General features: G+C 44.7%; 1 protein-coding gene across 3 annotated transcripts in view; it reads right to left on the bottom strand.

Moving 5' to 3' along the window:
* The window catches only part of LOC121549986 (extended synaptotagmin-2-A), a 40,248-nt gene that overhangs the window by 13,655 nt on the left and 4,242 nt on the right, over nt 1–22,351 (bottom strand). For all 3 annotated transcript variants that reach the window (XM_041862027.2, XM_041862029.2, XM_041862028.2), the window contains exons 2-10: nt 17,724–17,765; nt 16,655–16,789; nt 15,932–16,008; nt 15,715–15,787; nt 13,252–13,341; nt 10,843–10,898; nt 7,424–7,544; nt 6,727–6,903; nt 4,748–4,830 (exon numbers count right to left, since the gene is read on the bottom strand). In XM_041862027.2, coding sequence (XP_041717961.2) covers nt 4,748–4,830; nt 6,727–6,903; nt 7,424–7,544; nt 10,843–10,898; nt 13,252–13,341; nt 15,715–15,787; nt 15,932–16,008; nt 16,655–16,789; nt 17,724–17,765 — 854 coding nt within the window. The remainder of the gene's footprint in view (nt 1–4,747; nt 4,831–6,726; nt 6,904–7,423; nt 7,545–10,842; nt 10,899–13,251; nt 13,342–15,714; nt 15,788–15,931; nt 16,009–16,654; nt 16,790–17,723; nt 17,766–22,351) is intronic.

The raw sequence follows: 22,351 nt of genomic DNA, 5'->3' as shown, positions 1-22,351 counted from the left end.
AACCAGCGCAAGTTTCCGGTGGAGGATCCACTACCGGGTTTCACCCATCTCGCCTGCCGCGTCTGGAGCGGTGTCCTTCCGTGAGCCCAAGGTTCCGACGCCGGATAAATATGAGGGGGAGCTGGGAAGATGCCGTTCTTTCCTTATGCAGTGTGGGTTAGTGTTCGATCTACAGCCCTACTCTTATGCCACAGACAAGGCTAGGATAGCCTTTGTGATTGAGTTGCTGCGTGGTCGAGCGCTGGAGTGGGCTTCAGCCGTTTGGGAACGACAAGACCCCTGCATGGCTTCATACCAGGGGTTCACGGCCGAGATGAGGAAGCTCTTCGACCATTCCGTCCGAGGGAGGGACGCAGCTAGGCGCCTGTTTTCGCTTCACCAAGGAACTCGCAGCGTGGCCGACTTCGTGATCGAGTTCAAGACGTTGGCTGTGGAGAGTGGGTGGAATGAGGAGTCTCTGCAAGCGGCCTTTTACCAGGGTCTGTCGGAGCAGCTCAAGGATGAGCTGATCTCCTATCCGGAGCCTAGTGACCTGGACAGCTTGGTAGCCTTGTCTATTCGGGTGGATAATCGAGTCCGAGAGCGAAGGAGGGAGAAGCAATGGGGTCCGTCCAATCGATCAGCTTCTCAGTTCCCAGTCGGGTCGGGTGGTGGACCAGAACACGTCGATCATTCTCCACCACAAAGGATTAGTGGAGAGGTCCTCTCTCCCGATTCTGAACCCATGCAAGTGGGGCGGCACGGGTTAACCAAGGAGGAGCGTCAACATAGACGTAAGACCAACTGCTGCCTCTACTGTGGTAGCTCGGGACATTACATCTCCACTTGTTCCCGGCGGTCGTCAAACTGCCCGGCTCGCTAAAGTTGGGAGGACTTTTAGCGAGCCAGTTTCAACCTCTCAGTACCTCTGTCAGACCCCGTTTCCCGGCTACCCTTGTGAACAGGAATCAGAGCTTAGCGATTAACGCTTTTATCGATTCAGGTGCCGATGGAAGCTTTCTTGATGCCGAGTTGGTGGAACAGCTGGGGCTTTCCAAGGAGCAATTGCCGGAAGCCATTGAAGCGACCACTCTGAACGGCAGTAGTCTGGCACGTATCACGATGAGGACGGAACCGGTTAAGATGCTGTTGTCGGGGAATCATTCGGAGATGATTTCATTCTTCATTCTGCCGTCTTCCCATGTTCCTCTGGTCCTTGGATACCCCTGGCTGAAGGAACACAATCCCACGTTCGATTGGGTGACGGGCAAGGTAACGAGTTGGAGCCTTGATTGTCATGCTAACTGTCTCAAGACTGCCTGTCCCCATTCGGTTCCCAGTCAGGTGATTGAGGCTAAACCCCCAGATTTGTCCCTGGTTCCCGAGACATATCACGATTTGGGGAAGTGTTCAGTAAGCAGAAGGCTCTGTCACTCCCTCCCCACCGACCATATGATTGTGCCATCAACCTGTTCCCTGGAGCTGTCTACCCCAAGGGAAGGTTATACAGTATCTCCCGACCTGAACGTGAGGCTTTGGAGACCTACATCAAGGAGTCCCTAGCTGCTGGTCTCGTTCGTCCCTCGTCATCACCCCCTGGGGGCAGGATTCTTCTTTGTGGGTAAGAAGGATGGCTCTCTTCGACCGTGTATTGATTATCGGGGGTTGAATGACATCACGGTCAAGAACAAGTATCCCCTGCCCTTGATGAGTTCTGCCTTCGACTCCTTACAGGGTGCTACGGTGTTCACCAAGCTAGACCTACGCAATGCGTATCACATGGTCCGGATCAGAGAGGGAGACGAGTGGTTGACGGGTTTCAATACACCGATGGGTCACTTGAGTATCAGGTGATGCCGTTTGGACTGACCAATGCTCCAGCGGTATTCCAGAGTATGGTGAACGACGTCCTGAGAGATATGATCGGTCTCTTTGTGTTTGTTTACCTGGATGACATTCTGATCTTCTCGAAGGAACCTTCCGACCACGTCCAGCATGTCCGGCAGGTTCTGCAGCGATTGTTGGAGAATCGCCTGTTCGTGAAGGCCGAGAAGTGCGAGTTTCACGCCCACACGACATCCTTTCTCGGGTACATCATCTCCAGGGGAGAGATTGGGATGGACCAGGAGAAGGTTAGAGCGGTTCTGGAATGGGCCCAGCCCGGTACGAGATTGCAGCTCCAGAGATTTTTGGGGTTTGCGAATTTCTACCGCAGATTCATCCGGGATTACAGCCGTGTGGCCGCTCCGTTAACTGCCTTGACTTCCAGTATCAGGAGCTTCAAGTGGAATCCGGAGGCGGATCGAGCGTTCTGGATTTGAAGAGGCGATTCACCAACGCACCGATTCTCTCTCAACCGGACACGGCCCGTCAGTTCGTCGTTGAAGTGGACGCGTCTGATGTGGGAGTTGGCGCCATCCTGTCGCAGCGATGCTCCACGGACAGTAAACTCCATCCCTGCGCCTACTACTCTCGTCGCCTTTCGCCTGCGGAGAGGAATTACGATGTGGGTAACCGGGAGCTTCTCGCGGTGAAACTTGCCTTGGAGGAGTGGCGCCACTGGTTGGAGGGGGCGGAGCAACCGTTTATTGTCTGGACTGACCACAAGAATCTTGCTTACGTGCAATCGGCTAGACGTCTCAACTCCCGGGCCAGGCCAGGTGGTCGTTGTTTTTTCGGACGATTCAATTTTTCCCTGACGTTCCGACCTGGATCTAAGAACGGCAAGGCGGACGCCTTGTCTCGGATGTTCTCCAAGACGGAGGAGGGTGGGTCCAAGACCGAGACAATTCTCCCCCGGAACTGCGTCGTGGGAGCTGTTAGGTGGAGGATTGAGGAGGAGGTGATGGCGGCTCCTCGGACGCAGCCCGGTCCCGGTAACGGTCCACCCGGTCGGTTGTTTGTGCCTGAGTCGGTTCGTCCTGCGGTCCTCAAATGGTCCCACGCCAGCAAGATGGCTTGTCACCCTGGCGTGGCTCGGACGATGGCGTTTCTTCGCAGACGTTTTTGGTGGCCTGCCATGGCCGAGGATACTCGGGGTTATGTTGCTGCCTGTCCAGTGTGTGCGCAGAATAAGAGTACCAATCGGCCCAGCTCTGGACTACTTCACCCCCTTCCTATTCCCCGGCCGACCATGGTCGCATCTGGCCCTGGACTTTGTCACTGGGTTGCCCGCTTCTGAGGGGAACACGGTCGTTCTGACTATCGTGGACAGATTCAGCAAGTTCGCCCACTTTGTGCCAATTGCCAAGCTTCCCTCTGCCTCGGAGACGTCCGAGATCCTGGTTAGGGAGGTTTTCAGGGTCCACGGGTTGCCCAGTGATATCGTTTCCGACCGTGGCCCTCAGTTTACCTCTGCTGTCTGGAAGTCCTTCTGTTTGGCCATTGGAGCTACAGTCAGTCTCACATCTGGTTTTCACCCCCAATCTAATGGTCAGGCGGAGAGAGCTAACCAGAAGATGGAATCCACGCTACGCTGCCTGGCCTCTTCCAACCCCACCTCCTGGGTCTCTCAGTTGCCTTGGGTTGAGTATGCCCACAATACTCTCCCTACATCTGCCACTGGGATGTCTCCCTTCCAGTGCCTGTATGGCTACCAACCTCCCTTGTTCCCTTCTCAGGAGAAGGAGCTCTCAGTGCCTTCTGTTCAGGCCCATATTCGTCGTTGCCACCGGACCTGGCATCGGGCCAGAAAGGCACTCCTTAGAGTTTCGGACCGGTATCAGCTCCAGGCGAATCGTCGCGGATCCCCGCTCCCACCTACACCATCGGAGATAGGGTCTGGTTGGCCACACGGGATCTTCCTTTACGGACTGAGTCTAGGAAGTTGTTGCCGAAGTTCATTGGTCCGTTTGTGGTGGAGAAGGTGATCAATCCGGTGGCAGTTCGACTCAAACTCCCGAGGACGCTCAGAGTCCATCCCACCTTTCATGTCTCCTGCCTCAAGCCTGTTCTCCTCAGTCCTCTGTTGCCTCCTCCGCCTCCTCCTCCTCCTCCTCGGATGATCGGAGGTGGTCCTGCCTACACGGTGCGACGCATCATGGATTCCAGACGGCGGGGCCGGGGTTTCCAGTATCTCGTGGACTGGGAGGGGTATGGTCCTGAGGAGAGGAGTTGGATTCCGCGGCGACAGATCCTAGATGCTGACCTCATCCGTGACTTCTACCGCCTCCATCCTGGCGCTCCGGGGAGTCCGCCCGGTGGCGTTCGTCGGAGGGGGGTACTGTAACGATCCCGGCAGTCTGAGTCGGGTCCTGTCTGTGGACTAGTTTTTTCTGCTCGGGATCTCCAGTTTCCCGAGGGTTCTGGAACGCTCCGGGGAGCTCTCTTGATTTCCGCACCTGCATCCCATCAGCAATCTGCACACCTGGTCCTGATCATCACCCTTCTTAGGCTCTGGCCTAACATCCATTCCCTGCCGGATCGTTAGCCATGAACAGTAGGTTTATCAGAGTATCAGTCTTAGAGCGTCTAGCGTTAGTTTTGTTGTTTTGCACCTTGTTGGTTTGTTGTTTACTTACCTCCGTTTTGTTCCATCTGCAGTCACTCGTCCGGAACCTTCATCCAACCTCTGCCTGGTGGTCGGCGGCTGCCGAGCCATGATTGGATCAACCACTACACCCCTAACAACTAATCAACGCCGCCCGCTCTGTTCCCTGGATGATTCAGCATCACTCTTGAATTTGTAAATAAACACTCACCTTCGTTTCAACTTACCTTGTCCTGGTCTGCTTCTGGGTTCTGGCTTAGTAACTCGTGACAAGCTCACCTCCCCAGGAAATCATCTTTGTCTGGGTCCTCATCAAACAACTCAATCTCCAGGTGTTGGCCTGAGTGCTCATATACCAGGGCCTGGAAAGGACTTATGTCAATTCATCTCCAATCTCAGATACAGCAGGTCACATTGAATACAGCCAAAGGGCTGGTAAAACATGACATGGTGGGTAAAACTGCATGAGAGCCAAACATAAGAGGAAATATTGGACTGTTGGAAATACAGTGCCTTCGGAAAGTATTCAGACCCCTTGACTTTTTCCACATTTTGTTACGTTACAGCCTTACTCTACAATCGATTAAATAAATAAAAATCATCAGCAATCATACACAATACCCGATAATGACAAAGCGAAAACATGTTTTTAGAAATGTTTGCAAATGTATTAATACTTGATTTACTTGCTATGAGACCCGAAATTGAGCACAGGTGCATCCTGTTTCCATTGATCATCCTTGAGATGTTTCTACAACTTGATTGGAGTCCACCTGTGGTAAATTCAATTGATTGGACATGATTTGGAAAGGCGCACACCTGACTATATAAGGTCCCACAGTTGACAGTGCATGTCAGAGCAAAAACCAAGCCATGAGGTCGAAGGAATTGTCCGTAGAGCTCCGAGATAGGATTGTGTCGAGGCACATATCTGGGAAAGGGTACCAAAACATTTCTCCAACATTGAAGGTCCCAAAGAACACAGTGGCCTCCATCATTCTTAAATGGAAGAAGTTTGGAACCACCAAGACTCTAACTAGAGCTGGCTGCCCAGCCAAACTGAGCAATCGGGGGAGAAGGGCCGTGGTCAGGGAGGTGACCAAGAACCCGATGGTCACTCTGACAGAGCTCTAGAGTTCCTCTGTGGAGATGGGAGAACCTTCCAGATGGAAAACCATCTCTGCAGCACTCCACCAATCAGGCCTTTATGGTAGAGTGGCCAGACGGAAGCCACTCCTCAGTAAAAGGCACATGACAGCCCGCTTGCGGTTTGCCAAAAGGCACCCAAAGACTCTCAAACCATGAGAAACAAGATTCTTTGGTCTGATGAAACCAAGATTGAACTCTTTGGCCTGAATGCCAAGCTTCACGTCTGGAGGAAACCTGGCACCATCCCTACGGTGAAGCATGGTGGTGGAAGCATCATGCTGTGGGGGTGTTTTTCAGCGGCAGGGACTGGGAGACTAGTCAGGATCGAGGCAAAGATGAACGGAACAAAGTACAGAGAGATCCTTGATGAAAACCTGCTCCAGAGCACTCAGGACCTCAGACTGGGATGAAGGTTCACCTTCCAACAGGACAACGACCCTAAGCACACAGCCAAGACAATGCATGAGTGGCTTCGGGACAAGTCTCTGAATGTCCTTGAGTGGCCTAGCCAGAGCCTGGACTTGAATCCGATCGAACCCTCTGGAGAGATCTGAAAATAGCTGTGCAGCAACGCTCCCTATCCAACCTGATAGAGCTTGAGATGATCTGCAGAGAAGAATGGGAGAAACTCTCCAAATGCAGGTGTACCAAGCTTGTAGCGTCATACCCAAGAAGACTTGAGGCTGTAATTGCTGCCAAAGGTGCTTCAACAAAGTACTGAGTAAAGGGTCTGAATACTTATGTAAATGTAATATTTTTATAGATTTATATTTTTAATAAATTAGCAAACATTTCTAAAAACATTGTTTTGCTTTATCATTATGGGGTATTGTGTGTAGATTGATGAGGGGAAAAAAACAATTTAATCAATTTTAGAATAAGGCTGTAACCTAACAAAATGTGGAAAAAGTCAAGGGGTCTGAATACTTTCCGAAGGAACTGTATGCATGTAAGTTGTATCTGGTTCTACATATACCCTATGTTGCTGTCTCTGGGGTAGTTAGCACAGAGGGGCAGATATTATTGATGTTTCTGCCCCTGGGGAAGTTACTGTATGATATAACCATATGTGCCATTGGAAGAGTTCATTTTCAGTTTATTTCGTTTACCTCGTAAACTTCGTTCCATTTGGGGTGCAGGCTCTCTTTGACGGTCTTGCTCTGGAAGAGCTGGTTGCCAATATGGAGGACGCCGTAGGGGTCAGACTTCCCCTTGATTAGGCCACCCAGGAATGTATCCTTCCCTTCCAGGTCCTGAGCCTCCAGGAAGTGAATCCTCAGGACTCCCTGGTGACACACACAGCACAGGGACACTTTAAAATAGGACACAGCTAAACCTTAAATGGACATTGCACTTTCAAATAAAAGTTTGTCAGATGATTTCAAACCTCTAAAGTAGTCTAATTGTAGTCTAAACCTCTAAAGTAGTCAAGATGAAACCACGTCCCACAACATCGGTTGTGTGGATCCATCTATATGCCTCTCCTCCAAATGAATGGAAACCAGGAAAACAAGGAAATTAGACAATGCTTATCTTTTCCATTAATTTGGGGTGAAGGCATATAGCTGGATCTACACAACCAATGTCTTGGAATATGGTTTCATCTTGATATTAGTCTACCTTTTAGTGTTTTGTTCAATAGTCCATTGTTTATATAGTCCCCAAAAATGTGCATGCCAAAATACTAAACAAAATACTAAAATATGTTTTTTTGAGTAAAGTGATCCTTTAATTAGTGTGTGAAATATGATGATGATGTATGATTAGATATGATAATGATGTATGACAGGTGAAAGGCTGCAGTACCTTTGGCATAGGGAAACGTAGCTGAGCCAGTTCTACATCCCCCACCAGTGGGATAGTGATGCGGTTGGGCAACACCAGGTAGCTGTAGATAATGTCCTGAATCAGACTGTCAGAGAAGCCACTGAGAAAAATTAAACACAACAAACCCCACAGTCAGTGAGTACAACCTTGGGATAAAAATATTCTCACCTAATCTCAGTTAAGCACAAAGGAACATATATTTTTTCCATTTTATAAGATGGTAGGAACATTGGAAGGGGTTCAAGCATGTTGCTGGAGTAAGCCACAAACCTCGAAATATCAATGTGATCCACTAGGGAGTCTACACTTAGCAGTGACATTAAGGAGGTCTTACGGCCTGAGAATTACAATGCCTGGTTAAGAGAAGTCGATAGCTATAAGTGGTCTAGTAACTGCTGAGATTTTCTGTAAACTTTGAAGCTATCCACTTGGGCCTAATTCTGTACACAGAAATAACTGCATGAGAGGGTTGAAGCCATCTGTAAAAATTAAACATAAGTATATATCGTTTTATGAAAAGGCATAGAACCAATGAAATACCCCCATATACATTCCTTCACACTTTCTCACTTATTTCTCTAAAAAACATAGTCATCATTTTATCCTATCATCTATTTTGCAGCTGAGCAGAGAGATAGAGCACTTCTCTGTGAGCAGATTAAGGAGCATTACAGGGAACATGATTCCTCTTTAGTGTGTGATCAATCACGAGGAACACATCCAGGTACACACACGTGCATGAGCGAGGAACACATCCAGGTACACACACGTGCATGAGCGAGTGAGCAGTTTTCTCTACTCTGTGACGCAGCAGACGCCACCCCTCCAACACGCAGCTGGCACTGACTGTCGCTTGTTGTTGGGAGCTACAGACAGTAGCTTACAGGCAGCTTGGTGGCAAGTACAATTCTGTATTTAATATTACAGTACACCTACTGTAATATAAATACGGTATCAAAGCAAGTACTGTGTAACGACACACAGTTACAATACTGTAACATTTACTGTATTATACTGTAAAAAAAAAGTCAATTCTACTGTAACCGGAATTAATTAATGGATGAATGAAATTCATTGAGGGGAAAGGTTTGTATTTCACAGTATTTTACTGTAATTACAAAGGATTGGTGCAAGCAGGTTGGCTGCTAGGTAAAGGGTTTACACATTACAGCATATTAATTAATATTTGGTGTTTGATATCACTTGCACTTCTAGAGGCCTTAACAAAGGTTTCCAATCTGGCAGTGACTACAGGGCAAAACAGACCAAAAGGACATGGCATTATGCTCAACCATTTAAGGTTTAATTACTGCCACTTCAATCTGTCCCCTACACAAATTGATGGGGCACTATAACAACATAGGAGTTAAATTGGTAGAGCATTCTCACTCACGGGTACAACAAATATAGCCTCTTACAAGGCATGCCTCAAAATATGTTAATGTGCCAGAAACAACAATACCATGCACCCACTTTTGGTCAAACGTTTTTTGGCGCTCCAAAGGTACGGTACGGTACTCTGTGGGGTGGAATTACAGTACCATTCAAAACACAGCAATTATTTTCCCACCCACAACATTTTCCCACAATGCACCATAATTTACAGTATGCTGCAGTAAAACATTTCGGAGTATTTTACTGTTGATAATACCCCAAATTACCATATCATTTACAGTTTTCTGTTACAGTGTAGTCTCTGTGACTGTCATTTCTTTGCTGCCCGGGTCTGTTCTGTCCTGTCACTAGCCCACAGGCATGCCCCCCTTGTGGTGCACCTCACCTCACCCCATCCCCCCATCCCCCATCCCCCATCCCCTAGCCCATGAACCTGGCATGTGAGCCTCCACAAACAGGCCCACAGTGTACTGACTTCACAGATCTATTACACCTCTACAGAGAACTAGTGGTGTTGCGGTGGGGGGATGGGGGGAGATGATTTCCGTCACTGAGCTGTGGATGTGTCAACACCCGTGTCTAAATAAATAGATTGTGGGGAAGAGAGTGGCTGTATCATGAAATCTTTATTAGGGCCTTTTTTTCCACCACCACATTAGTGTTTACATGAGTTTAAAGAGCAGAAGCCACTGTCAACTCACAACCATATAGAAACTAAGAAGTGAATGTGGATAACAGAAATTATGCCTGGGTCTGCAGAGAAGACAAGGGTTATCTGCTCTTCAAATGGCTTGAGAACATTGTAATGGTCCCTTTACCAGCAGGGGGAAACCTATTTTATTGAATCCATTGGCTTATGGATGAGTTGTGCTTGTTTCACCAGCCATCAGTGCTCGGTCTATGTGACTCAGACGTATCATGTGTATGTTGTTGCTGTACGTGTCTTGCTGGTGAGTGGTGACAAATCCTATTTGCTCTTGTGGGATTCAATTCAATGCAATGCAAGTAGTAGCACTGCCATACCCCAGAATTTTTTGAAAATAACACAAGAAAAGTGCTTACTTCTAAGCCAATGCCTCTTTACAGTCATGCCTATTATATTCTACACTAAAGCGTAACAGTTACTCTCAATAAGCAGACCATCCAATGTTCTCTTTCATTTAAATGAGCCATAAGAAATCCCCAAGTCCCCTCCCCATTACCCCATAATTTCGGAGTTGAGAGGCAGAATAGAGTATTTTAGCAACCCTAGAGAGTTGGTGGAGCAGCCCAACTTACACACTATAGATCTCTATAAAGTCAGAGATGAGTTGCGCAAATTAAAATAACAGCTTGTTCAACCATAAAAACCTTATTGCTTTCTGAGCTGTGTGAGCTTTATTAGTCTCACAGCTCGCAGGTGCTGCCAGGCAGGTATGTGTTGGGATGAGCAGAGCATAATGGACTGAAAGCCTAACAGCCGTAGGGCGATGGTCACTCTAGTTTAAAGGGGCAATCTGCAGTTCAAACAATAACAAAGCCCCCCCCAGGGATGGGGCTGGAGAAATGTATCCACTCTCAAATTCATAGATATGCTATGGATGCAAAGACTCACCATCCATGATATCAATATGATAGTTTATACAGTGTTTGTTTACAACTACACTGTTAACAACTAAATGGGAGTAAAACAAGTGTATATTTGGGGTTGTGATGGGATATGACTGCTGAACTAAGCTCATAAGGCATTTCTACGTTATATTCTTCAAGAATCAATGTGTATATATCATTAATATAAAAGTCCAAAAATGGTTGTAGATACCCCAAAAAGTGTTGTACCTAAAAGTAGTGAAAGCTTTGCCTGACAAAAGAGGGTGTAGGGTGAATTTGAAAGAGGGTGTAGGGTCAGTTTTACATTTTCCCCACTAGTGGTTAAGGTTAGGATTGGGGAGGGAAACCCACTCCTAGATCTGGACCTAGGAGAAACTTCACCCCAGAGCACAAAACTGACTCAATTTACTTACTTGAGTCCAGGAATGTCTAGTATATTGGTGAGGCCTTTCCAGTTGATGTCCAAAAGCTAGATGAAAACAAAATATTTGATTTAGCGGTCTGGAATCTGGAAGAACATGCTGTACACAGAACGATTGAAAAGCCACACCTGTGCTTTTCTTTTTTACTTAAATTATCTCAAAACAAACACCATATTATAAAAGGGAACACAGGGACACTAGCCAGAAAAAGTGGGGAGATCAAGTAAATGATCTAAATTGATTCAAGCACTTAACTTTATTGTTGTGTGACTCCTGTGATATAATTACTCACTGTCAGAGTGAGGGAGGGTGTGTCGGTGCAAAGCTCTTTATGATTCAAAACAAATGATAGCATTCCGACAATGGCAGCAAAGTAAAACAGAAGCCAAAGGAGCTAATTGCCTTGCCTCTTGATAAATAAACCAATTTCCTTGGAAATCTGACAATTTTACACATGACAAATGACAAGATGGTGTGCCAACAAGCATATTTGTTGCTGCAATTTCACCCTAGTTTAACCCTATAGTTAGCCTGGTGGAAGCAGCCTTATCGCTGCGTTCCGTTTCTGTGGTAAATACCCAATACAAATGTATTGTTTACGAACAACAGAAATGTATTCTGCTCCGTTCTCAACCCCTGAGCTACCTACCGCGTTATCATGGCTATGGTGTCTCAATATACAAAACAACACACAAAGACGGTGAGACATACAGTATATGTATGCAATCAGGCTGGATCTAACAATCAGGCTGGTTCGGACAAGTAGTAACTTCTAAGCCGACAGGTATTTTTTTATTTATGCTAGTCGGAGCTTTGATGTGTCTCTTGGCTCAAGGAATCGATTTCAATGCGTTTTTACAGCCCCCCCTCTTTGTGTGTTGCCTACACTGCTGCAGATATAGTGTTGAGCAAGGACTGTCTGGAACACTGCAAGGCAATCAAAGTAGCCAATTCCATATGGTGCATTTCCACTGCATGGATCAGTACCAGTGTTTGGCCCAATACTACACGTTGCCTTTTGTGTATAACACTGGTGCTTACACCCAAAGAAGGCTGGAGTGACACCAGCTGCAGTGGAGAAGCCTTATAGGGGGTACTGTAGCGTAGCAGTGAACTGGCAGAGCAGTGTGGGGCAATTAAGGCTTCTTTTCCAAGCATAACATTTATCAACTAATGGAGGGTCCTTGGAGACCATGTACACAATGTGCACCAATTAAAACAGCTGAGCATTGCAGAACTTGAGTAGCCTTCCTAAGGGTGTTTTCCCTCCAGTTCTCTGCGTTTCATCTCTCTGGCAACACAGCACAGACAAGGGCATCGCCTAATATGGTATCCTCCCATCCACTAGTTGTCTCAGAATGTTATTTTATTTGGCAGTCAAGACCGAACCATTTAAGAGGAGAACGAAGGGTTGTCCGCTTCACTGTGAAGCATTCGGGAGAATATTTTACATAGTCCTACCCCCTACATCGGAGAGAAGAGGGATCCTTTCTATCCTTTACCTCAACATTTCTTCCATAAAATGTGTTTTTCCCCCATTATTAAGATGACAGATAACAGAGATAAAGCAGGCCCGAGGCCACAGAAACAGGAGCTGCTTGTCCACAGTCTGTGGTCTGCTCTCAAAGAAGATGAATTCAACTCAGATACTGTATAATTAACACCCACTGCGTGTCTTGTGTCCCAACATGTAAAACACTGTGATTTACAGTCTTACCACTACACTCCTCCTGCTTCCTCTCTCTGCTGTCTGCACTGAGGCTGGTATAGGCAGTGCAAAGAAATCCACCAAAGTAGGACAAGTCTGATCTGTGTCTATTTAAGGCTCAAGTGTCTCCACTCGGGACTTGTATCTGACTTAAATTGGCCAAATGTTTAGGCAGAACATAGGCCTGGAGGCTCAGCACTACAGGAAGGAAGACAGTTGTCACGGATTCTGCCGAGACTGCCCTTCCTTCTGGTTCGGGCAGGCTGCGGCATTCGTCGTCACCGGAGTACTAGCTGCTGCCGATCTATGTTTTATGTTTCTATGTTCATCTGGTTGTTGTCTAGTGTTGCACACCTGTTTCCCATTATGGTATTATGTCCTTCCCTATTTAACCTGTTCGCTCCCACTGTGTGTTGTGCGTGTTTGTTGCTTGTTACGAGTGTCGTTTGTGAGCGGGTTTGCTCCTCCCTGTGTTTGGAGGTTTTGCTTGTTTCTTTACTATTCAGTAAAGTAGATTTTCATTTCATTCGGTGTCCTGCATTTGACTCTGGCCTACCGCATTCCACAGACATTCATGACAACAGTGATGAAATAACCATTGTCAAACAACTGTCTTGCAAGCTGCTAATGATGCAAGTGACCTTAAATCAAAATAATAGAAAGAGGAAGTGTGTGTCAAGGCTAGAACTTACAGGTTTCTTCAGGAAGAACAGAGACAGGGCTCCTATCAGGGGCATGTCACCTAGCAATGGCTCCATGACTACTCTCAACACTCCATGGAGCTGTGAAACACAAAAGAGGCATCAAGACAAAAACACACTCGCTCACAGAGATAAAACAGAAACACACACACACGACACATCATTAAGGGAGCTTTCAGTATCAGGGAACCTAAACACTGTAGGCCCTTGACCCACCTAATGACCTGTATGGGAACATTCCACTGTGGACGCCGCAGCAGACACATGACATGTGCCTCCAGAAACACTCCAAAGATGCCCCCCACACTACTACTGCATTACTAAATCAGGCATAACATATATGTCATCCTCAACTTCCTAAACAGATAGAGCTAATTATATCTCTCAAGACAAGCAGTTTGTTTAAGTGCTGATACTGTATATGAGCAAAACCGGCCACACTATTATTTTTGTTCAATCGACATGAGTTTAAAACAAAATGTTAATTATCCATATAAAGACCCCAGTGTCTATTGTCTGTCTCAATTGCTGTATTTATTTGTTTAATAAAAAAATACAATCACACACAAAAATATGACAGGATTTAAACTCCCCCTCAAAGACGCTAAGCATGGTGTTTCCAAACTCCTCTATAAGATGTACTGTGAGTATGAGAAATGTGAGCCGGTACTTTATAATAGGACTTTGTGAAGTAAATATCTTTGTGGAGTAAATATCTTTGTAGGATGATACTAATGATTGCTTTTCCCTGCCAGCTATGTTTCACTGCTGCCTGTTATGCAATGACCAAAGACATATAAACACTTGTTTTGTTCAAGGCCTACTCTCTATTTTCTCCCACACATATACACACACAAGCAGCGTTCATTTAGTCAACAATAACTATGACAAAAAATATTAGTCAACAACCTATTTTTCCTGAGGAAAACGAGACGAGATGCCATGAAAGAAAACGATAACACTGATGCCAGCCTTGATTTACCATATAGGCTACAGTACAAACCCTTGGCTACAGGTTAACAGTTTATGCATACAGCTCTTTTCTCCCAATCATAACCTTGGGATGGGGGTAAATAACAGTGATTCCATAAAAAAAAGGGAGAATCCGAGCTTTCCAACAATGCCAGAGTTATTACTGTACTCCTAATACTCAGCAAATAGAATTCATATTTCCTATAGTGAAAAAACAACTGCACTCGCATTTTGCCAACTGCGAGAACGGCAACACGGATGAATAACAGTGCACATGGCAAAATAGAGCTTCTGATGTGATCAAAGCAAAAATAGCCTACATGAAAGAGAGTAAAAATTATTGTTTCTAGTTGAGGTTTGTTACAATTGAAGAGTCCTGGCTGCGCATCAGTTCAAACGAGTGACTGAAGTGACCTCCCGGGAGCTGTAGCCTTTGGGAGAGCCAAGCAGATCAGCTCAATCAGACTGTGCAACTGAATGTTGTTAATTCTGCCAATGAGAGGATAGCATAAAATATTCTGCAAAAGGCATGCATGCTTATGATTGGACAAAACAGATGAAAAGGAGCTTCATGCCAAATTGAATGTTTATGGAATTCTCATCTCGTCACATTTTCGTCAAATATAAATAAAAAAACGAGTTTGTTATAGTTATTGGGTTTTTTCATGGCATCTCGTCTCGTTATCATCATTAGTTTTCATCAGGAAAAATAGATTGTTTAATCATATTTTTTGTCATAGTTATTGTTGACGAAATTAACACTGGCTGGCATTGGTTACAATCTGCCACAATAGCAATGTGGCAGCTATATGAGGGGATAGTAGGCCTAGTTGGACAAGGCTATCTTAATGTGCACATGATGGAAGTTAGAGGTAAATATACATTATTTCATGGGGTAAAAAAATGCACTGACTAATAGGTGACTTAAATGACTGGGACTAAAACTAGACTAAAATTGTCCCGAGTTTTAGTCGACTGATAATAACTAAAATTAAGAAGGATGACATTTTTCAAATGTGACTAAGATGAAAAGGTATTTTAGTCAAAAGACTAAGTCTAAAACTACAAAATTAACACTGCACACAAGGTAACTGATCACACAGTATATTGCTTGCAAGTCATTGCAATAAAAACTGATCTAATGTTGTTTGCAAGCCAGTGTAATTGAGCAAGCAGGCATAATAAAGTCACTTTTACATGCAGTCAAAACATTTGTTTGGAGTTTACTGTCCTCGACTCTTCTGAACAGGTTTCCAGTGACATTATCAACAATCAGAGCATCCATACAGAGTTGTATAGTTCATATATATTCATGCCCCAGATCCAATTCTGACTGCAAGTGAAGGGTGGTTTGTTAAAGTTTTACATCCCTAAGAAATGACATTTGAAAAACCTATCACCCAAAAATTAAAACGTTATGTTTTTATGTCTCTAATTTATCCTAAGACAACAGAGAATGAGACAAGAACATAATGTTATTACCTGTATACCCGTAATACCAGCTTTGCAGTAGTATCTTTTGATGTCCACATCAATTTCAGTATTTCCAACAAAACTGAAAGAAATGTTTAGCATCATCAAAAATCACAGGAAAGTGTTTATGTATGTTATTCAATTAAAAAATATATATACTACACACAGTACATTCTATGACAAGCCAAAGGCTACAATCTGCCCAAAATGGAGATAGTCAGGTCACCTGATCTGTAGGTCCATGATAATCTGACGCTTGTCCACATTCTCTGTGTAAACCTTGACCCCGTTGATCCTTAAAGGCTTAAAGACGAACACAAGACAAATGACATCACAACATTACCACTAGGCCTCAGACCCCCACTTGTGTTCTACCCAGCATGAACATCGCCACTACTATGTGACCCCTCCTGGAAACTATTTGGGAAACACCCACCAGCTGTCCCTACAACACAGACACATGCACAGATACAGTTCTAGGGGTGCTTGAGCACTATAAGAAAAGTGTAAGAGCTGTTTGAAAAGAATGCCTGAAATAAGCCTGTTTTGGTGGGATGGAGCTTTGTCCTTTCCAATGTGACATCACCATGCAGTACATTTGTTAATAAGAGAGAGTTCCAAACCTCTCTGCCAATAACAGCTAGTTTTCCGTTTTCCCCTCCCCACTCCCAGACAGTCCTAGCAAAATTCTTGCTTGAGAAACTGTTCTTTGCGAAGAAGCTATTTCTGTTTATTTTTGACCATTGTAATCGAAAAACAATCACAGTAAAGTACGTAATTGTTACCCAGAAATGATTTGATATTGAGATAAAAACGGCTGCATTGGACCTTTAAAACTAGATTGGGGAGGTTTGAGTGCCTGTCCCCAACGGTTGAACAGTCGAAAACCATCTTATAAACATAAGGCAGGGTTAGGTAGAGACTCCTGCTGATAAGTCTTGATGTTCACCTTGTCCCCCATGTCGATCTTGCTGAAGCGGAAGGTGCTGAGGTGGGAGTTGGCTCCCTTCACGGCCGGCTCAATAGTCTCACGGAACAGCTTCTCTACGAACTGGCAAATATACGGCCACATCTGTCTCACAGTCTGCAAGGCCAGAGAGAGTAGGAACGGATCAGTGAGTTGGTACCGGGCCCACATTCTGACCATCATACAGTAAGTCTTCACAGAAATGTAGGAAGCAGAGTGAAGGAGCTGAATTCACTGAATTCATTATTTAATATCAGGTCCCATATTCACAAAGTGCCTGAGTAGAAGTGCTAAGTTTTGCCTTTCATGGAATAAGACAGGTGAGACCTGGTCCTAGATTAGCACTCCTTCTCTTAGACTGAGAATACAGGCCCAGCAATATCCTGAAAGTGATGCAAAAGCATTTCAATCAGTTTTATCATTCACAATACTGGGGAAACTCAATACATATGTTCAAACATTTTAATTGTTATCTGCTCTATGTTATGTACGATAAATATTTGAAACTTAGGTCCCAGGTCATTACCTTACACTCTTAGAAAAAAAGGTGCTATCTAGAACGTAAAAGGGTTATTCAGCTGTCCCCATAGGAGAAACCTTTGAAGAACCCTTTCTGGTTCCAGGTAGAACCCTTTGGAACCTTTTATCTGGAACCAAAAAGGGTGCCCCTATAGGGACAGCCGAAGAACCCTTTTGGAACCCTTTTTTCTACGCGTGTAGGGAACGGCTTAAGAGACTTTTAAATCTGACAGTCCTAAGGCTTAAGAGACTCTAAATCTGATTAACTTCCTGATTTATGCATAGAGTATGCTGCAAAAACAGAGCATCTGTTAAATAACCCTCAGTCAGTGTAGATGAAAGGGAGGAGACAGGTTAAAGAAGGATTTTAAGCCTTGAGACAATTGAGACATGGATTGTGTATGTGTGCCATTCAGAGGGTGAAAGGGCAAGACAAAAGATTTCCGTATCTACACCGCTAATCCAAACATGAAAAGTAGGTCCTCATCAACATATAAGTGGAAAATCTAACAATTCCTTTTTGTTATTTTACCTTGTTCAGCCACTCTACTCTTTCTACATCTGGGAAGTTGACCTAAAGAGAAAAAAAGTAAGAAATAATTACTGTTTACATGCTCAAAACCCATTTTCTAGTACCTGTAGTCACTGATTCCATCTTAACAACCACATTGTACATTGTTATTTTAACTGAAATAGCTGTTGGACATGAGATATTCTGCCTAGGTCCAGCAGAAGTCTGGCTGTAGCCTGCGTTGCATCCCAAATGGCACCCTATTGCCTATATTGCACTACTATTGACCAGGGTCCATAGGGCTCTGGTCAAAATTAGTGCACTATGTAGGGAATAGTGTGCCATTTGGGACGTAGTCCTGCAGTCTGCCTGAACCCCTCCTGGCTATTCCAAAGATATAATAGTACTGGAGCTGGAGCTGGAGCTGGCCACTGCACACAGTATGAGCATCAGTGAGATAGAGGAGAGCCCTGAGCATACACACGCCCACATACTGTACCCACACGTGCACACACACACATAAAACAAATAACACTGGCTCTCATAAGCCAACAATCATCATAGTCTAAAAGCAAAACTTTTCTAATGAGGCTACCACGCGGCCACGCCTTTTCAGAACAACACAGAGGAAGTGTGCTGTCATGTGTTATCCCCTTAGGAGCAGCGGCTCCAGTGGTGTAACCGTGGCAACGACATTGCATGCGAGAGCTACAGGAGGCAGAGATGCTAATGCAGGTGAGAAAAGCGCTGATCCAGCATTAGCGTGACAGCGTAGAGGAGCATAGGATTGGACAGTAAGAGGAGTGGGAAGTAGGGAGATAAACTACTGATGGGTTTGACAGATTCAAGCCTAGCTTTTTTACCAGCCTCTGTTATGCAATCAGGAGCACTCAAGTGGACATGGTTTCTATTAACCTGACACATACTGTAAAGCAACCAATTCACAAAATAGCTGGCAGAGGATAGTGCCTTACGGATACATCATTTACTCAACAAATAAATGAGTGATATCAAATTACTGTGCAACTGTCAAGAGGTACTTCACACCTCACAACAGAAATTAAGATGCAATTTAAAATGCAGTACTGTCCATTTAAGTGGATTGAATGGGGATGCTGTTATATAACTATGGAAATACTTTCAAAGCATATTATAGAAGCAACTTGGATCTACTTAATATTTAAAACATTAAACACCTGGAGGTATACAACTCCATTAGAGTGGACATCAATGTGACTATCCCCCAAAGAGATTTGGTTGTTTTTCCGTACTTGAGATGATGCTTGTTTCTCACAGGAGCCTGAATAAGTAGCAGGATTTTACATTAGTGTAGGCAGTGCTACGCAGCAGCCTGACTCACAGCATACGTATTTTCCAATCAAAACAAACAGGAGCAGTCGGCAATCACTATTTTAGGTATGACATTTTAGCTATGTTCTGATGAAACTCACTCAGCTTGTCTCAAGGAGAAACCTATAGGAAAACGGTTATAGATCATCTGTTATTACACTGCTGTGTTACATGATCCATCCCTTCCCTTCTACTCACTCAAAAGGTATATGCACTGAAACTAAGGGGCATTTGTTGCAGCCAAGTAACTTGCTCTGTCATATCCTCACATGGTCTCTCTTATCATTGCTATGCGGATGATACTCAACTACTTTTCTCCTTACCCCCCTTCTGACACCCAGGTGGCGACACATCTCTGCGTGCCTGGCAGACATCTCAGTTTGGATGTTGGCCCACCACCTCAAGCTCAACCTCGACAAGACGGCGCTGCTCTTCCACCCGGGAAAGGCCTGCCCGCTTCAAGACCTCTCCATCACACTTGACAACTCCATGGTGTCCCCCTCCCAGAGTGCAAAGAATCTTGACGTGACCCTGGACAACACCCTGTCGTTCTCTGCAAACATCAAAGCAGTGACTCACTCATGCAGTTTCATGCTCTACAACAGCCGTAGAGTACGACCCTATCTCACACAGAATGCAGTGCAGGTCTTAATCCAGGTAAGAAGGGCTCTACATAGAACCATATATAACATTTCCCAGCATCCTCTTGCATGGAGATTTTCAGAATTGTTTGTTTTACTGTAATATCTGTGTTTTTGCATGTACATTGATTGGTTGATACATTTTATGCTACACAAAGATGAATAACATACAGTTTTCTAAACTAATTAAATATGTTAGTAATTGGATGTATTGCCCCGTTACTGAGATGGTTGTTCCAGTTTAGAGTACTGAGGTAGTCTCAATATTCAATCTTCCCTACCCTGGCAGTCATTCTGAATGAAGTTTGCGGGTGATTAACAATTCCACTTGTTCGATATCCTAATTCTGGCTGGATTCCAATTGGAATTACACATCACTTTGCATGCCAGAATAATGTCACATGCAGGCCTGACGTGGCCTGTATACCAGGAGTTTCCTAACACCACTGTGTTACGGTATAACTAGGCCCTCAAAGAAAGGCCTTATGATATATGTAATGTATTGTCATAAATAATTACATTTTAAAGGCTAATAAGGCTGGTGGAACCGTTCATAGAGGGTTGTAGGAAGTACCCTCCAAAAGATAACAGGGTTCTCGGTAGAACCCTTAATAGACAGTTCTAGGAAGAACCTTTAGATGCTAAAATGGTTCTTGGTAGAACCATAGCCGCGGGAAGTAGGGGTGCGCACCCCCCTGAAAAATAAGAATGTTTAAAAATATATATTAATAAAAATATATATTTTTTAAGTAGTGCACTGGGCCTTTAATAGTCCTGTATTAGCGGACTGATATAGCCGTCTGCAGCGCCAGCGTGGGCAAAATGATTTTTACTATATAAACTTGCACCTGTCTTTTCCTACTAGTATTGACTTTTCTGACACTTATGTATTGAGAAAAATGTATTTACTACGACTGTGATATGTGGTTGTCTCAGCTAGCTATCTTAAGATGACTGCACTAACTGTAAGTCGCTCTGGATAAGAGCGTCTGCTAAATAACTCAAATGTAAATGTAAAATGCATCTAAACACAAATGCACAGATGCAAACGTGGAGACTGTGGAGTTCAATTCCAATCAAAAAAACAGGAGAAGAACACATTATACTAGCTTGACAAGGAGGTGGGCAAGTATTAGCTTTGTGCCTATTAGATCGCTCTATGGGCCCTGGTCAAAAGTATTACACTATATAAGGAATAGGTGTATTTCACAGTGTGGTGGAAGAGCAACTCTGAGCAAATGTGTCTCCCAGAGGACAGGAAGGACAGGAAGCTTTAGTATAGCTCATGGTTTCAGATACCTCCTTCTCCCCCTCCTCTTCCTCTTCCTTCTCCTCCTACTCCTCCACCTCCTTCTCCTCCTCCTCAGAAACACAACCCAAGTGTCACATTTCAGCGTCTCAGTGACCAGCTGGTAGTGTCCAGACTGAGGAAGCTGAGCACCAGCGGTCAGTCTCGCCTTCAGTGCCTGAGGCGTGCCTACGGCAGCCTGCAAACAACAGGGCACAACACAGTGTAACCAGTCCAGTGCAGCACAGCAGTGACTAGTGCACTCTGATGAGAAAACACTAATATACGGACTCCCTGAATCGTTGCTGCTGTCAGCTACCTGTGTGGAGCGGCACTGAGGCAGACATTTCATTTACTTTTAAATTGAGTTAAGTCATCTTTAGAGAGAACTTCAGACCTAATTTATCACACTAACTCCAGCAGGGTTATATACACATTAAAAGGTGATGAAGTACCCGCAACAACTACAGTGGGGGAAAAAAGTATTTATTCAGCCAACAATTGTGCAAGTTCTCCCACTTAAAAAGATGAGAGAGGCCTGTAATTTTCATCATAGGTGCACGTCAACTATGACAGCAAATGAGGGAAAAAAATCCAGAAAATCACATTGTAGGATTTTTAATGAATTTATTTGCAAATTATGGTGGAAAATAAGTATTTGGTCAATAACAAAAGTTTCTCAATACTTTGTTATATACCCTTTGTTGGCAATGACACAGGTCAAACGTTTTCTGTAAGTCTTCACAAGGTTTTCACACACTGTTGCTGGTACTTTGGCCCATTCCTCCATGCAGATCTCCTCTAGAGCAGTGATGTTTTGGGGCTGTCGCTGGGCAACACGGACTTTCAACTCCCTCCAAAGATTTTCTATGGGGTTGAGATCTGGAGACTGGCTAGGCCACTCCAGGACCTTGAAATGCTTCTTACGAAGCCACTCCTTCGTTGCCCGGGCGGTGTGTTTGGGATCATTGTCATGCTGAAAGACCCAGCCACGTTTCATCTTCAATGCCCTTGCTGATGGAAGGAGGTTTTCACTCAAAATCTCACGATACATGGCCCCATTCATTCGTTCCTTTACACGGATCAGTCGTCCTGGTCCCTTTGTAGAAAAACAGCCCCAAAGCATGATGTTTCCACCCCCATGCTTCACAGTAGGTATGATGTTCTTTGGATGCAACTCAGCATTCTTTGTCCTCCAAACATGACGAGTTGAGTTTTTACCAAAAAGTTCTATTTTGGTTTCATCTGACCATATGACATTCTCCCAATCCTCTTCTGGATCATCCAAATGCACTCTAGCAAACTTCAGACGGGCCTGGACATGTACTGTCTTAAGCAGGGGGACACGTCTGTCACTGCAGGATTTGAGT

Source organism: Coregonus clupeaformis, chromosome 34 (assembly GCF_020615455.1).
Source record: "Coregonus clupeaformis isolate EN_2021a chromosome 34, ASM2061545v1, whole genome shotgun sequence".
In the NCBI taxonomy this organism is placed as follows: domain Eukaryota; kingdom Metazoa; phylum Chordata; class Actinopteri; order Salmoniformes; family Salmonidae; genus Coregonus; species Coregonus clupeaformis.
This window is presented reverse-complemented; position numbering and strand designations above follow the sequence as displayed.